The sequence below is a fragment of the Abramis brama genome (genome assembly GCF_963993115.1).
Source record: "Abramis brama genome assembly, chromosome: 5".
NCBI lineage: Eukaryota > Metazoa > Chordata > Actinopteri > Cypriniformes > Leuciscidae > Abramis > Abramis brama.
The window spans coordinates 33,505,369-33,521,280 of record NC_139967.1 but is presented as its reverse complement, the minus strand read 5'-3'; the positions used below and the strand labels follow the sequence as shown (position 1 = coordinate 33,521,280).

Here is a 15,912-nt window from a genome sequence, read left to right as displayed (position 1 = left end):
GAATGAGCTCTGACGCCTAAGGGGCAATGAAGGCCCTTAGACTCATAAGCCAGCGCGATAGCATCAACTATCCAGTGCAATAATCTTTGCTATGAAACGGCGAGGCCCTTGGTGCGGCCACCAAAGCATACACAAAGCAGTTCCGACTGTCTGAATGAGGCAGAACGCTCCAGATAAACTCTGAGAGCCCTGACGGGACAGAGTAAATTCGCGTCTCTTTCATCCTCTGGCTTAAGGACGACTCTGGGGTCGTTAGGCCCAAACTCAAGGCAGGATGAGCTTACTGATTGACTGAAGCGAGCGCCAGTAAGAGAGTGGTTTTGAGCGAGAGATGCTTCATGTCCACAGACCGAAGCGGCTCAAATGGGGCCCCCTTCATTGCTTCCAAGACCATGGAGAGGTCCCAGATAGGCACAGAGTGGGGTCGCGGAGGGTTAAGCCTCCTTGCCCCTTTAAGGAAGCACACAATGACGTCGTTTCTTCATAGTGATTGTGTGTGTGAAGATGACATTTCCTTTGCAAACGTCGTTTCTGGGGCAACGCAACAGAACAGGAAGCCACCTACCCTGCATGAGATGACGGAAGCCGAAATGCTCGAGCTTGTGCGGAAGATCAGTATCAGCGACTGTTAGATGCTATGCCGTTAGAATTGCTTTTTAGAGCTTTGCTGCAATAAGTGTGTGGAAAACAATTTTAAAGGCAGAACCTGAGTTCCACGGAACTCAAGACTATATAAGACGCAAACAAAGGAAGATTTATTGCTCTTCCTTGCAACCAACAACCTAGTATGCCAGCTTTACTAGGCGCAAGAAGCATGCTATCTTTAGCTATATTTTACATCTGTTAGTTAGTACTCATTTAAAATCTGTAACAAGTATTCTTTTCATTTGATTATTTTAATAAAGTTTGTTAAACATTTATTATAATCATCTGACTGGAACTTGGATTTTTGAGTACCGTTTTCTTCTGCCTGGATCAGGAAGTCCTTTGTGAAGAAGACGCATGAGGGTGAGACAATCTTTTTGATAAAAGAATAATTACCATGTATGTTGATTTGATCATATAGCCTAGCCAAAGAGGCAGCATGTAACAGGGTGTTGTTATATTGCAAAAAAGGTTTAAGGAGTACCTTAAAAGACAGACTTATAATACTTGTGATATCTCTATTATTTTTATAGTAGAATATTAACTTGTATAGACTGATCGTCTAACTCCTTAAGGGCACGACTAAAGGATAGGCTCTTTAGTTACCGTGAGATTATCTCTATAAACTTTGAAGGTGTTTTTAAGATAATTGGGAACGGTATTAATCGTGAACCATTACAAGCCGCCACATATACTTTGAGCGTGGAGGGGCTGCGACCCGTGTCCAAAAGCTCTTGCAAAAAGGAGAGTACACTTGGTACTTCAAACGAGTAGGGGTCCAGGCTCCGTGCTGCACACCAGCCAGAGAACACCACCCATTTCTGAGCGTAGAGGTGCCTAGTCGAAGGCACTCTTGCTTCAGTGATGGTTTTTAGCACCCTATCCGGGAGACACCCGGGTACCCGTTGAGGGGCCATGCATGAAGGGCCCACAAGTCGGGACAGGGATGCCAGATTTCCCTGTTCGCCTGCGTGAGGAGATCTCTCCTCAGCCGTATTGGCCATGGGGCTGTTTCTAGCAGTTGTGCCAACTCGGAGAACCATAACTGGGTCTTCCAGAGAGGGGCTATTAGTAGCACTGCACACTTGCTTTCCCTGATCCGTTCGATGACCTGTGGTAGCATCGTGACCGGAGGAAATGGATATAGCGGACAGCTCGGCCAGTCGTGGGCTAGTGCGGCCTTGCTTTTTGAGAAAAATGTTCGGCAACGAGCGTTGTCTTCTGAGGCGAAGAGGTCGACCTCTGCCTCGCCGAAGATGCTCCATATCAGCTGAACCGTCTGCAGGTGAAGAGACCATTCACCTGGGGGAATATTGTCTATGGATAGCATATCCGCACCCTGGTTCAGAATGCCTGGCACATGCACTGCCCTCAGAGAGCGCAGGTTGTGCTGAGCCCATAGAATGAGACTCCTGGCCATGGCATGCAGGTTGTTTGACCTGAGACCGCCCTGGCGATTTATGTAGGACACCACTGCCATGTTCTCTGTCTGGGCGTGCCAGGATGTGGTGGCCTTTTAGATATGGGAGAAAAGCTTTCAGTGATAGAGCAACCGCTCTCATCTCTAGACAGTTTATATGTAGGCGCTTCTCTGGGCTTGACCATAGGCCAGAGACAGGCCTGCCCTCGTAAAGGGCCCCCCCAACCTAGGTTGGAGGTGTCTGTCGAGATCACTTTTCTCCTCGAAACCACACCCATACTCACGCCTAACTGATACTAGTCGGCTGCTTTCCAAGGAGCCAGGGCTTTGATACAGCCGTGGTTTGATCTGATTTGTAAGTGGCCAAATCGGCATGCGTGAGCCGGTACTCTGGGTTTTAGCCAGCACTGGAGAGGACGCATGTGCAGTAGTCAGAGCCGGACAGTAACGGAGTACATTTACTTGAGTACAGTACTTAAGTACAATTTTGAGGGATCTGTACTTTACTCGAGTATCATTTTTGGGGAGTACTCATGACTTTACTCAAGTACATTTGAGAGGCAAATATTGTAACCCCACCCATAAACCTACCTGTCACTGGGGGTCTTATGACCTCCCTAACCCCGCCCCTAAACCTACCCGTCACTGGGGTTAAGACCAATCAGGGATGACTTCCCTAATGAATATTCATGAGTCTTCCCCTACCATCCTGGGAAAAAAATATCGCATCCCGAACCCGTGGCCCCACCTCGCCAGACTATTTCAATTTTCTGAACAAGTTAATGATAGTTTTCGCTTCAAGTGTTTGCTGTGTTTACCAATGTAAGCACTGTGGCAGTAGTAATGCAATATTTAGAACATGTACTCTTGTACTCTTGATACTCAAGTACTTTTAAAAACAAGTACTTTAGTACTTTTACTTAAGTAGACATCTGACTGTAGTACTTTTACTTAGTACCTTACTTTTACTGACGTAAGGCGCGTTTTCATTTGTATAGAGTCTATCACTGTACCCAAGAAAGAAATATCCTGGCTGGGAGACAGTGTGCTCTTGGAAGCATTGATCCTTAGACCCAGGCATTGTAAATGGCTGAGGAGCCAGGATCTGTGAGTTATCAACTGTTCCTCCGATTGGGCTATAATCAGCCAATCGTCGAGGTAGTTTAACACTCGCACTCCCAGCTGTCTCAGGCGAATTTGCGCAAGGATTTGTCTGGTTGTCAGCATCCTGAACGGGCGTATCATAAGCACTTTGTTCAGGTGTCTGAGGTCTAGGATGGGCCTGAGGCCGCCATCCTTTTTCAGAACGAGGAAGTAGCGACTGTAAAAGCCAGACTCGCTTTGTGAAAGAGGGACTGGTTCGACAGCTCCCTTTTCTAACAGTTTCGACACTTCGGTGCAAAGGATGTGCGCCACATCTCTTCTCACTGTCGCTCACTGAAAGCGCAGGGTCTGCGAGCAAACTCTAGCGAGTTGCCTCGTTTTATCATGTTCAACACCCATACCGATATACCGGGGATGGCCTCCCAGGCCTTGGCCCTAATAGCTAGGGGTTGAATGAAAACTGGGGACGGGCCGCTCTGTGACAGGGACCTGGCCGCCCAGCCGTCTTGTAATGCTGTGTGAACAGCGCTTATGTGCAGGGGCGCATGCATTATAGCGGGCACACCTTTCATCACATCTCCAGCGCGAGCTGGAGGGAGAACTGAAACTGTGGGAACAGTTTTCATGTGTAGGGGTGCATACTTCATAGTGGGCACACAACCTACATTTATTACATCTCCCACACAAGCTGGGGGGAGAATTGGTACTGTGGTGGCAGTGCTTATGTGTAGGGGTGCATACTTCATAGTGGGCACACGCACTACATTCATTACCCTTCCAGCGTGAGCTGGAGGAGAGTTTGATACTGTGGGAACAGTGCTTGTGTGCAGGGGTGTGTACTGTATAGCAGTGTTAATTTTGGCAGCCATTTTTGATTTAGTCTTAGTCTTCATCTTCAGACGAAAATGCTTATTGGTCTTAGTCACATTTTAGTCATTTTGTCTTTCATAGTTTTAGTCTAGTTTTAGTTGACGAAAAGTCATTGCATTTTTTGTCAACTTTTAGTCAAACTGCAGTTACCGACATTAATTTTGGTAGCTATTTATATGTAGTCTTTAGACAAAAAATGTCATAATTTTTCTCTCTAGGCCAATTCAATTAAGCTTATGAGAAATTTAAATGAAGGTAACAGGCTGTATTGACATTGCACTCTTTAGCAGTAGCACTTGTGCATTTCTACATACCCATTTTCCTTAGTTCAGTAGTTTTTAGAGTACCCCTCTCTTCCACTTAGACTACAGTCACACCTTTTCTATTAAGGGACAGTATTTGCCCCCTTTAATCGATTTTTCCAGTTCAGTTTTTACCTTTATAAGTAGCCTACCTTTATGAAATAAATAATGCTTTAAATTAAACAATGTTCAATAAATATGCAATGATGGTAAAAACGAAGTGATATGGAGTCATTCATTCATTCATTCATTCATTCATTCAGTAACAAAGCAAGTTGCTATATTTATGAACGGGTCACTGAATCTCACGATTCGTTCAAAGCCACAGATTCGTTCATGCATCACCGCTGTGTGCTGCAGTTCTGCTATGGCTTTAGTTGTAAAATAGAGCAATAAGCCAACTGACAATACTGTTTTAAATGTAGTAGGCTACATCACTTAATACCCTTCTGTTTGTTGAACTGTTGTATAAAATCAATGTCACATTTGAAATCGTGTGGATATTCAGGAAACATTGCATTCTTGTTCAAAAACACTGTTGGATGTCAGCCTGCATTTTGATCGCGGATTTCAGTCGTACAAACAGCGCGGCTCGTGGCAGAACACAGACGGACTAAATGAGAAATTACACTTTAATTTAAGTAGAACATCTCAAATGAAGATCGCTAAACTCCAGCTTACATGTCTGTGTTTTCAGATCATCGGCGGATTCCGCGCTACTTCAACAGTGTACATGGGGAGCGCGCGCGCGCATGGTTGCCAGATACTATTGAAAAGACCGGGTAGAAAACGTGTTCTTTTAACAGAAAAGCTCTGACTGGGGATTTAAATTATTAAAATCTGGCAACCATATGCCTGAACGCTCGTAAAAACAATCAATGTGTTGTATTTGACTCAAACAAGTGGTTTTGGTCAAGTTTAAAATTGTTTTAAACACATTTCAGTCTCGTCTTTTTTCGTCAACGATAATGCATGTGTTGATATAGTCACAGTTATCGTTTAGTGACGTGGGTGCCGTCTCTCATCGTCTCGTCTTAGTCAGGGGAAAAAAGGTCGTCAACGAACATTTTTCGTCATAGTTTTCGTTACCGAAATTAACACTGGACCGGTGAGGGAATTTCTCTGGGAGAGAGCGAGGCACGCGGGACTGGGTCGGCATGTGTTCGCTCGCATCCATCCGCTCTGGCATCCTTTGAGAATGGCGCTTCTTTTTGTGCCGCTCGAGCAAAGGGAGAGAGAAAATAGCCAGTTGAGCCCGCAGAGTTGGCTTGTTCTGCTGAAAGCTTGTCCCGCTGAAAGCTTGTCGACGGCGGCGAAGGCTTCTATCCAGAGATCAGCAAAATGGAGTGTTCACTGAAGGAGATCAAATCTGAGTTCCTTGGCAAAGAATGAGTGCTTATATAGCCATAAGCCAAGCCCATTCTGGCGGGCTCTGACATGCTAGGGTGCGAAGCGGCCTGATTGGTTTGCACGTCTGAGCCGCCTCGCCATTGGTTCGTGCAGTTGCCGCAGCACAGCCAATGACCGCGCTAGTCACTCATCTGTGTATGCTGTGCAGCTGCACTGCGTTTTAAAAAATTGGCTTCAATATTCTTGAGAAAAGGAGTTTTCCCATAGCATAAGCTAGCCTTACGCAATATGAGAGGCCTCTCGAAAGGGAACCCATAAATTCAAATATACTAGACAAGGACAAATATTTGAGCAACTGTTTGCTGACAGAATTCATGTCGCCTTGCAAAAAACTAAATATTTATATCAGATTGCACAGCACAGATCCTTTAACACAAATATTTTTTTTTCCAGTATAAACAGAGGGATAAAATGTTGTGAAACTCCCTATTACATTCGGAAACAGTTGTTACTGTTGTTGCGGTCAACAGTCTTCCTTTTCTGAGAAGGCTGGCAGTACCAGGGCTCTGTTAAAGGCACCAACGACAACGACTTAACCGACTCTAACAACAATTTCCTACGATTTAACTCCAAAAAGTTCAGTTAGGATATATTTAATAACTGATCACATTATATAAAATTAATTCCTTTTTCAAAACCCAAGAATGCATGGAATAAAAAAAAGTATTTTTTATATCCATTTAATTTTATTATTTATTTTTAAATTATGCTTTTGTGTTTTGATATACTATTCGGTTGATTAATTTATTTAGTTTGTAGGGATGCACCGATTCTTTATATTTGAAAGCTGATAACCGATATATTGGCCGATAAATCTAAATCCAAATTTTAATATGATTTTTGCCTGATTACAAAAACAAAAGTCTCACAATTAAAAGCCATGTCCTACGCACAAAATTATATATTATATCTATAATTTCATGTAGCCAATATGACAGACTTGCGCTTCACATGTTGCACTCCAATCATTTTTCAAGCCATTCAAAACCATCATGGCGAACAGTGTCTCAGCCGAAGAAAATAATCTTTATTTATCGGCTGTAATATATCGACCAAATTTTCTTATCAGGCCAATAACTATAACAATAACAATATTTTACTGCTATATTATATGTAATTGGTAGAGATTTTGTTGATTGGGGTAATAATATTTAGGAATTTCAATTTGAACTAGATTTATTGTACTTTATACCTTTCATTAAATGATTCCAGAGAAAATACATAAACATTGAGAAAAAGAATATCATCAAAAGATGGAAAGATGGACTCTTTATTATTTTGTTAGTCAGAAAGGAACCTGAACTAGTTCCTTTGCTTTGCCAGTTTGGGTGAAGCATTATGTACCATGATTAGTTCCAGATTTAGCAAGAGAATTCAGCCTGCCTTAGCTATGCTAATATTGTTTATTTTGTCTATATGAAACACAATATATCAGCTTTATGTAGACAGGCATCAGTATAATTAGAGCTACAGCCAAAAAAAGATATTTATTTGATCACAGGTTGGTCATGTGAGGTAATGACATCACCAGTATGAGGTAATATATAGTGAGCATTTAGATATAGACTACGTCCAAAACCAAATGCAGCAAATTTTTTTGGATTACCTGGCATACAGATGCAATGGAAGCCTCCAATTTGATCCAAACAGGTAGCATCATTCTGGCATGGGTTGGACATGCACTCGTTTATGTCCAGTTCACATCGAGCACCCACATATCCCTGCAGACATTTACACTGGAAGGAACCTTTTGTGTTTATACACTTTCCAGCATGTTCACAAGGGTTTGCACCTAAAAAAGAGACACAAAACGATTTTTATTTAATCCATCATTTCATCACTAATACATTCAGGTTGGCAGGGTGTTTTAAGTGGTTGCTAGGGTGTTCTGGGTGGTTGCTCTGTTGTTCAAATGTTCATTTTATTCAGGTGTTTTTTTTTAAGAAGCCATTACTCACCCAGTGAGCATTCGTTGATGTCTTGGTCACAGGCTGGGCCAAAATAACCCAGAGGACAGGTACAGATGGCCTTGCCGTTGACTGGGTTGGTATCACAGTTTGAGCCTTTCTGACATGGGTTACTCATGCAAGCATCATCCAGGTGACACAGCAGACCTAAGACATCGATACACACAATAAACATTAGCTTGTACAGAAATTTATGACAATAAAAATGAGTGAATGTCTCTTATTTAAACAGCATGGCAGGTTTTAAAGACCTCATGAAATCAAAAAAAATGTTGGTTACAATTTATTTTAAGGTGTTCGTGTTACAGTGTAATTGTACATTTAAGTACTGAGTAATAATTATTTAACTACATGTACTGACTATAGGATTAGGATAGGGGCTTGATATTAACTTTTTTGCTCACCAGCCACTGTGGCTAGTGGTTTTCCAAAGTTATCAGCTATGCAGCATTTTCACTGGCCACAATTTTGGGAAAAATTGTCATTTAGATATTTTTTTATATTATCTCATAATTTGGCAGCAGGAATATTAGGCTGCTGTCACTTTAAGACCTGACGCACAGATCCATTATACTGTTACACATGCATTTTCTTTCTCAACTGTTTACGTGCACTTAAACGTGCCCACTAACGGTATTTATTGTAATTTAGGTATATGGGTATGTTCACTGTGGTACTGTTTAAGTATATGTATGTATACCAAACCAGATCCAGCACTTTACTGTATTTATTAGTATTTTAGCATAATTACAATGTACTTAAAGTACATAGAATAGCACTTTATTGTATACGTGTATATGTATGTGTACCCTATATTAGATTCCCTGTCTGAAAACTGTGGTATCTCTTATAATATGTTGTTGAATATTGTGGCGTCTTTTAAATTGTGTTGTATCATATTTAATTTCAATGTTTAGCCTTGTTACTTTATATTGTGATGACCTGACGGGGGACTGCAGATGTAAAATAGCCTTGGGGCTAATTCTGGCATATTTAAATTGCTGAAAAGCTAAGATGTTCATTAATATGCATTGTCCCAAATAAATAAATAAATAAATAAAACATAACTGACTGTGTTAAACCAGCATATTACTTTTACATTATTTTGTGTGTTTTTGACTGTTTAAGTGCAATAAGCAGTGAAAAAGAACTCAATTTAGTACTGAGAGGCGGTAGCCTGACGTCGTCATACTCAGATTCTAGTCAGAATGTGAGTCTGATACTGCTCCATTGAGCTTTGATTATGGGGCGTGTTTCAACCGAACCAGGAAAAAAAATGCCTCTGCACTCAATTGGATAGACCTACAACCAATCACAGCAACGGAGTAAGTGACGTATGTTTTTCATTCATGTTTCCGATCGCGGTTCTCTGTTCCTCTTTTAAAATTAATGCGCTGTCGATATCTTCTATAACAGACGCGATGGCAGAATCTACACATGATGTTTTATAAACAAAGTTCAGGAGGAGCACATTCAAATAATCAATCCAATCAACCGTCTACGGTCTACACTATCAGCATGAGAGGAAGCATATATTTATTCACTCTGTCAACTCACCTAACATTCCTTGACAGTTTTCAGCATCCCTCCACTCACTCTCGGCTTGTTCTTCCACAGCCTGGAATACGGGGGGAGTACTTTGGGTTCGGGCCGAATACCGAGCCCGAAGCCTCTCCTCGGACAGCACGCCAAATATGCATTTATTCTATCTGACTTATTTGTAAGCGTGAACTCGTGAAATCTCAATTCTTCAGCGGCAGTCATTTGAATTCAACCCAAGCGCTTGTTGATGACGTGGATGATTACGTTACCGTTGCTCATCTGTCCATCATCGTATAAAGCCCGCCCTGACAATTTGATTGGTCCGAACAATTTTTGTTCGGGCATAATAGCTCCTCAACGGAACGAGTCCAGACCGAACTTCCCGACCTAAAAATTTTGTGGGCGGGGCTAAGTTTGGCTGGCATCCAGGCTAGAGAGGCTGCATTATGTGTGCAAACTTTGGGTGTGAGCACAAAAGCTGAAGGAATGAGTAAAATTATGCAAAATATGCGCAATCCTATGCCGTGGCAATTCATTCAAAGCAAATGAGACGAGTGAGAGAGGGGAGGCAGGTTTGTGTGTCAACTCGCTGTCAGAGAGATGAGATTTTGGTGTCATGCATCAATTTTGCGGAAAATTTGTATTGGAAGCGTTTCAGATATTTCGGTATCGATATTTATCGAAAAATCTATATTTTTGACAACACTAAATTGCACTTAGTTTATTTCTGATGATTTTTTAAAGACTACAACTGAAACATGCATATATTATATATATAATTCAACCTGCCAAATTGGCTAGTAGGAGTGACTGCGTTACACGCCACTGCTGAAATCCACACGCATAATACCAAACCCTGATTAGGATTAAGGTGTGGTTTAGGTTAGTTGCATGCAATTATGCACAATTTATAGTAATTACTATAGCAACTACATGTAAGATGTGTAACAAGAACACTGTAAAATGTCATGACACTTAATCCATGGCTATTAGCTTTACATCATCTATGTGCAAGTGTACATACAATACAGACTAAATTCATTTTAGCAGATTAAAAAAGATAATTGATATGTCCCATCTTAACTTCTTTTTCAATAGAAAATAAGTAAAATAAGTGGTCCATTAAACTAAAAATAGGGTCTTTAAATTATCTTCAGTGGTTTTGCTCAAAGCTCTCATAAAGCTAATGCTCCAATAAAAGAAATGAGTGCCTCAAACCAAGATTCAGTTGCATGTGAAAAAACTATGCACACCTGTGCGCCCGTGAGGACATTCACAGAAGTAGGAGGCCACCCGATCATGACATGTGGCTCCTGTGTGGCAGGCAGCACCTGCGCAGTCATCGATGTTCTCGCTGCAGTCATCCCCTGTCCAGCCGTTCACACACACACAGTTGTATCCACCCTGCGTGTTCAAGCATGTACCACCGTTCTGGCAGGAATTGGGCATCAAATTGCACTCATTGACGTCTTCGGTACAGAACTGACCTGAGGAATTAATATATAAATATTTATAGCTGTTAATTTCACTGCAAAATACAGCATGTATATTTCTAAACACAGATACAACGCCAATAAAAAAAAGAGATTTTACCCAATGAAACCTTGTTAGCCTTACTGATTCAAAAAATGTCTTTGTGTCTAGCTCTAAATGAAGTGTAGGGTTTGAGTAGGCATTTGGTACCTGTCCACTCTGGCTTGCATTGGCAATCGTAGGTGTTCACTCCATCCACACAGGTCCCTCCGTTAAGGCAGCGATGGTCTGGACAGTCATCAATGTTCTCCTCGCAGTTCTGACCACTAAAGCCTGGAAAGAAAGAAGCAATTTCATCAAAAATGTTGTTAAAAATCTAGTTTCAAAAGCCAAAACAAGATTGTTTACATGCCCATATCAGGCACTGCCCATATTTTCGAGCAGCAAATCAGCATTTTAGAATGATTTCAGAAGGATCATGTGACTGGAGTAATGATGCTGAAAATTCAGCTTCGCATCACAGGAATGAATTACATTTTTAAAATACATCGTAATAGAAAACAGTGGTAACACTTTATTTTGCAGTGTCCTTGTTACATATATTTATAGTAATAACTGTAAATTATGAATAATTACATTCAACTAACCCTAAACAAAACCCTAATCCTAACTCTATAGTAAGTACATGTTAATAATATTACTCAATACCTAAATGAACAATTACATTGTAATAAGTACACCTTAAAATAAGGTGTAACCAAAACAGCAATAATATTTTACAATATTATTGTTTTTACAATATTACTGTTTTTTGATCAAATAAATTCAGCCTTGCTGAGCATAAGAGACTTCTTTCAAAAACATAAAATAAAATCTTACCAAATACAACGTTTTTAACGATAGAGTACCTATACAATTTTATTTCACATACGAAAGATCCAGATCTGAATTTTTTTAAATGTCAGAGATTTTTGCTGTTCACAGTATCATCCAAAACACGTGAACATAGCCTGTAACTTTTGAGCAGGGTGAATTAAAAAATCAGCATTAAACACATAACGTCTCGGTTACTAACGTAACCTCAGTTCCCTCAGATGAGGGAAGGAGTATTGTGTAAGGCTAGCTTACGCTAAGGGAAAACTCCTTTTCTCGAGAATATTGAAGCCAATTTTTTAAAACGCAGTGCAGCAAATGCGGCAACTGCAAGAACCTATGGCGAGGCAGCTCAGACGTGTGAACCAATCAGGCCGCTTCGCACCCTAGCGCGTCAGAGCCCACCAAAATGGGCTTGGCTTATGGCTATATAAGCACCCATTCTTTGCCAAGGAACTCAGGTTGAAGCGATCCCCTGATCAAAGCACAGTAGCACGGCGGGTTATGCAATACTCGTTCCCTCATCTCAGGGAACCAAGGTTACGTTAGTAACCGAGACGTTCCCTTTCGAGAGGTCTCTCGTATTGCGTAAGGCTAGCTTATGCTATGGGAACCCCCTTCAAAGGCCGTGCGTGCTTAACTTCGCTCCGTTCAGTAACCCAAGGCAAGATGTCTGAAGCTTATAGAAGAGTAAAGTATGAACCCAATAAAAGCCAGTCCGTGACAGGCTTCGTATAGGGAAAAACAAGGAATGGGCCTAATGAGGGCCAAACCCTTTACAATGTACATATATGAGAACCGTAGTTCGAATTTAGCCAGGACCGGATATGTATCGGGCCCTAAGGCTCAGGGGGTTTGTGCTTAAACATCTTGTATTGAAAGAACCCTCGCTACATAACCATGGAACCATGCCTTGGCTTAAGGACGACTCTGGAGTCGTTAGGCCCAAACTCAAGGCAGGATGCGCTTACTGATAGCGCATGTAAATCGCCCACTCTCTTGACTGAAGCGAGTGCCAGTAAGAGAGAGGTTTTGAGCGAGAGATGCTTCAGGTCCGCAGACCGAAGCGGCTCAAATGGGGCCCCCTTCATTGCTTCCAGGACCGTGGAGAGGTCCCAAATAGGCACAGAGGGGGGTCGCGGATGGTTTAGCCGCCTTGCCCCTTTAACCCCCTGGTGTCTATTTAGTGTCTATTTTTTGGTGTATACTCACAACAAAAACAAAGTGTTGTGCTTTTTGCCAAATAAAGAAAAATAAACATGATGCGAGTTCTGCCTTCTCTCTGTCAGTGAAGTCCATTCTGAAACGCGTCCGAAAATGAACTGTAACTCAGCGAATACTCAGTCACACAGGCATTCAGGCACACTTGAATTCTCTTCTTTTAAATGAAGTAATTTATATAAAAAACAAATAGTTTATCTCAGTTTATGTAATCTGTATGAAAAGAGAGAGATGTCAGTCGATCTCATTTCAGCTCATTAACTGTTAATGTGAACACGCCCACGGAGAGCGTGCGCTATTCAAACGCAAATGATCTGAGGCGATCCATGCAAACGTGTCAACACCCACATCAGCTCGATAAAACACACCAAGTTTAATCAGACTTGTGTACTTTAGGTCGTCTTGCGACGCTGTGAGGAATAATACTATCGTAATAATAATCCTGGGAAATTTAACTCTTTTTAACCTGGGAAGTGTTGGTTAGTTTCACTTTGAGGAGCAACAGATCCAGCTGAGGACTGTGAATAGTAAGTTCTTTATTCTTAAGTGCTTTGTTCTAATCGCGATATGCAATAGTGTCTGTAAACCGCAAAAAGACTGTTTAAATATGAATCGCGTGTCTGTGTGTGAATGAATGAACTGCACAGATGTGCGCTGTTGTTTACTACAGAACAGCTTGCATCTGTGCCATATAAGCGACGTATTAACCCCCTGGGGTTGGCTATCACGCTTTTTTTCTTCCATCCATCCATCCATCTTCTTCCGCTTATCCGGGGCCGGGTCGCGGGGGCAGCAGTCTAAGCAGAGATCCCCAGACTTCCCTCTCCCTAGACACTTCCTCCAGCTCTTCTGGGGGGACACCGAGGCGTTCCCAGGCCAGCCGGGAGACATAGTCTCTCCAGCGTGTCCTAGGTCTTCCCCGGGGTCTCCTCCCAGTGGGACGCGCCCGGAACACCTTCCCGGGAAGGCGTCCAGGAGGCATCCGGAACAGATGCCCGAGCCACCTCAGCTGACCCCTCTCGATGTGGAGGAGCAGCGGCTCTACTCTGAGCTCCTCCCGAGTGACCGAGCTTCTCACCCTATCTCTAAGGGATCGCCCAGCCACCCTGCGGAGAAAGCTCATTTCGGCCACCTGTATCCGGGATCTTGTCCTTTCAGTCATGACCCAAAGCTCATGACCATAGGTGAGAGTAGGAACGTAGATTGACCGGTAAATCGAGAGCTTCGCCTTGCGGCTCAGCTCTTTCTTTACCACGACAGACCGGTACATCGACCGCATTACTGCAGAAGCTGCACCGATCCGTCTGTCAATCTCCCGTTCCATCCTTCCCTCACTCGTGAACAAAACCCCAAGATACTTAAACTCCTCCACTTGAGGCAGGAACTCTCCACCAACCTGAAGTGGGCAAGCCACCCTTTTCCGACTGAGGACCATGGCCTCGGATTTGGAGGTGCTGATTCTCATCCCAGCCGCTTCACACTCGGCTGCAAACCGTCCCAGTGCATGCTGAAGGTCCTGGCTTGATGAGGCCAACACGACAACATCATCCGCAAAGAGCAGAGACGAAATCGTGTTGTCACCAAACCTGACACCCTCCGGCCCCTGGCTGCGCCTAGAAATTCTGTCCATAAAAATTATGAACAGAACCGGCGACAAAGGGCAGCCCTGCCGGAGTCCAACATGCACCGGGAACAAGTCTGACTTACTGCTGGCAATACGAACCAAGCTCCTGCTTCGGTCGTACAGGGACCGGACAGCCCTTAGCAAAGGGCCCCGGACCCCATACTCCCGGAGCACCCTCCACAGGCTGCCACGAGGGACACAGTCGAATGCCTTCTCCAAATCCACAAAGCACATGTGGACTGGTTGGGCAAACTCCCATGAACCCTCTAGCACCCCGTAGAGGGTATAGAGCTGGTCCAGTGTTCCACGGCCTGGACGAAAACCACACTGTTCCTCCTGAATCCGAGGTTCTACTATCGGCCGGATTCTCCTCTCCAGTACCCTGGCATAGACTTTCCCAGGGAGGCTGAGAAGTGTGATCCCCCTGTAGCTGGAACACACCCTCCGGTCCCCCTTCTTAAAAAGAGGGACCACCACCCCGGTCTGCCATCCCAGAGGCACTGTCCCCGACTGCCACGCGATGCTGCAGAGGCGTGTCAGCCAAGACAGCCCCACAACATCCAGAGACTTGAGGTACTCAGGGCGGATCTCATCCACCCCCGGTGCCTTGCCACCGAGGAGTTTCTTGACTACCTCGGTTACTTCAGCTTGGGTGATGGACGAGTCCACCTCTGAGCCCTCAGCCTCTGCTTCCTCAATGGAAGACGTGACAGCGGGATTGAGGAGATCCTCGAAGTATTCCTTCCACCGTCCAATGACATCCCCAGTTGAGGTCAACAGCTCCCCACCTCTACTGTAAACAGCGTTGGTAGGGCACTGCTTCCCCCTCCTGAGGCGCCGGACGGTTTGCCAGAATCTCTTCGAGGCCAGCCGATAGTCCTTCTCCATGGCCTCACCGAACTCCTCCCAGGCCCGAGTTTTTGCCTCCACAACCACCCGGGCTGCAGTCCGCTTGGCCTGCCGGTACCCGTCAGCTGCCTCAGGAGTCCCACAAGCCAACCAGGCCCGATAGGACTCCTTCTTCAGCTTGACGGCATCCCTTACTTCCGGTGTCCACCACCGGGTTCGGGGATTGCCGCCTCGACAGGCACCGGAGACCTTACGGCCACAGCTCCGAGCGGCCGCTTCGACAATGGAGGTGGAGAACATGGTCCACTCGGACTCAATATCTCCAGCCTCCCTCGGGATCCGGTCGAAGCTCCGCCGGAGGTGGGAGTTGAAGATCTCTCTGACAGGAGACTCGGCCAAACGTTCCCAGCAGACCCTCACAGTACGCTTGGGTCTGCCGAGTCTGTCCAGCTTCCTCCCCCGCCATCGGATCCAACTCACCACCAGGTGGTGATCAGTTGACAGCTCCGCCCCTCTCTTCACCCGAGTGTCCAAAACATAAGGCCGGAGATCAGATGAAACGACTACAAAGTCGATCATCGACCTACGGCCTAGGGTGTCCTGGTGCCACGT

The 15,912-nt window shown here is 44.0% G+C and overlaps 1 protein-coding gene across 4 annotated transcripts in view; it reads right to left on the bottom strand.

Moving 5' to 3' along the window:
- LOC311083185 (neurogenic locus notch homolog protein 1-like) overlaps positions 1-15,912 on the bottom strand; it is a 64,057-nt gene that overhangs the window by 17,063 nt on the left and 31,082 nt on the right. For all 4 annotated transcript variants that reach the window (XM_084114527.1, XM_084114528.1, XM_084114529.1 and 1 more), the window contains exons 5-8: positions 10,944-11,066; positions 10,514-10,747; positions 7,710-7,865; positions 7,358-7,543 (exon numbers count right to left, since the gene is read on the bottom strand). In XM_084114527.1, coding sequence (XP_083970653.1) covers positions 7,358-7,543; positions 7,710-7,865; positions 10,514-10,747; positions 10,944-11,066 — 699 coding nt within the window. The remainder of the gene's footprint in view (positions 1-7,357; positions 7,544-7,709; positions 7,866-10,513; positions 10,748-10,943; positions 11,067-15,912) is intronic.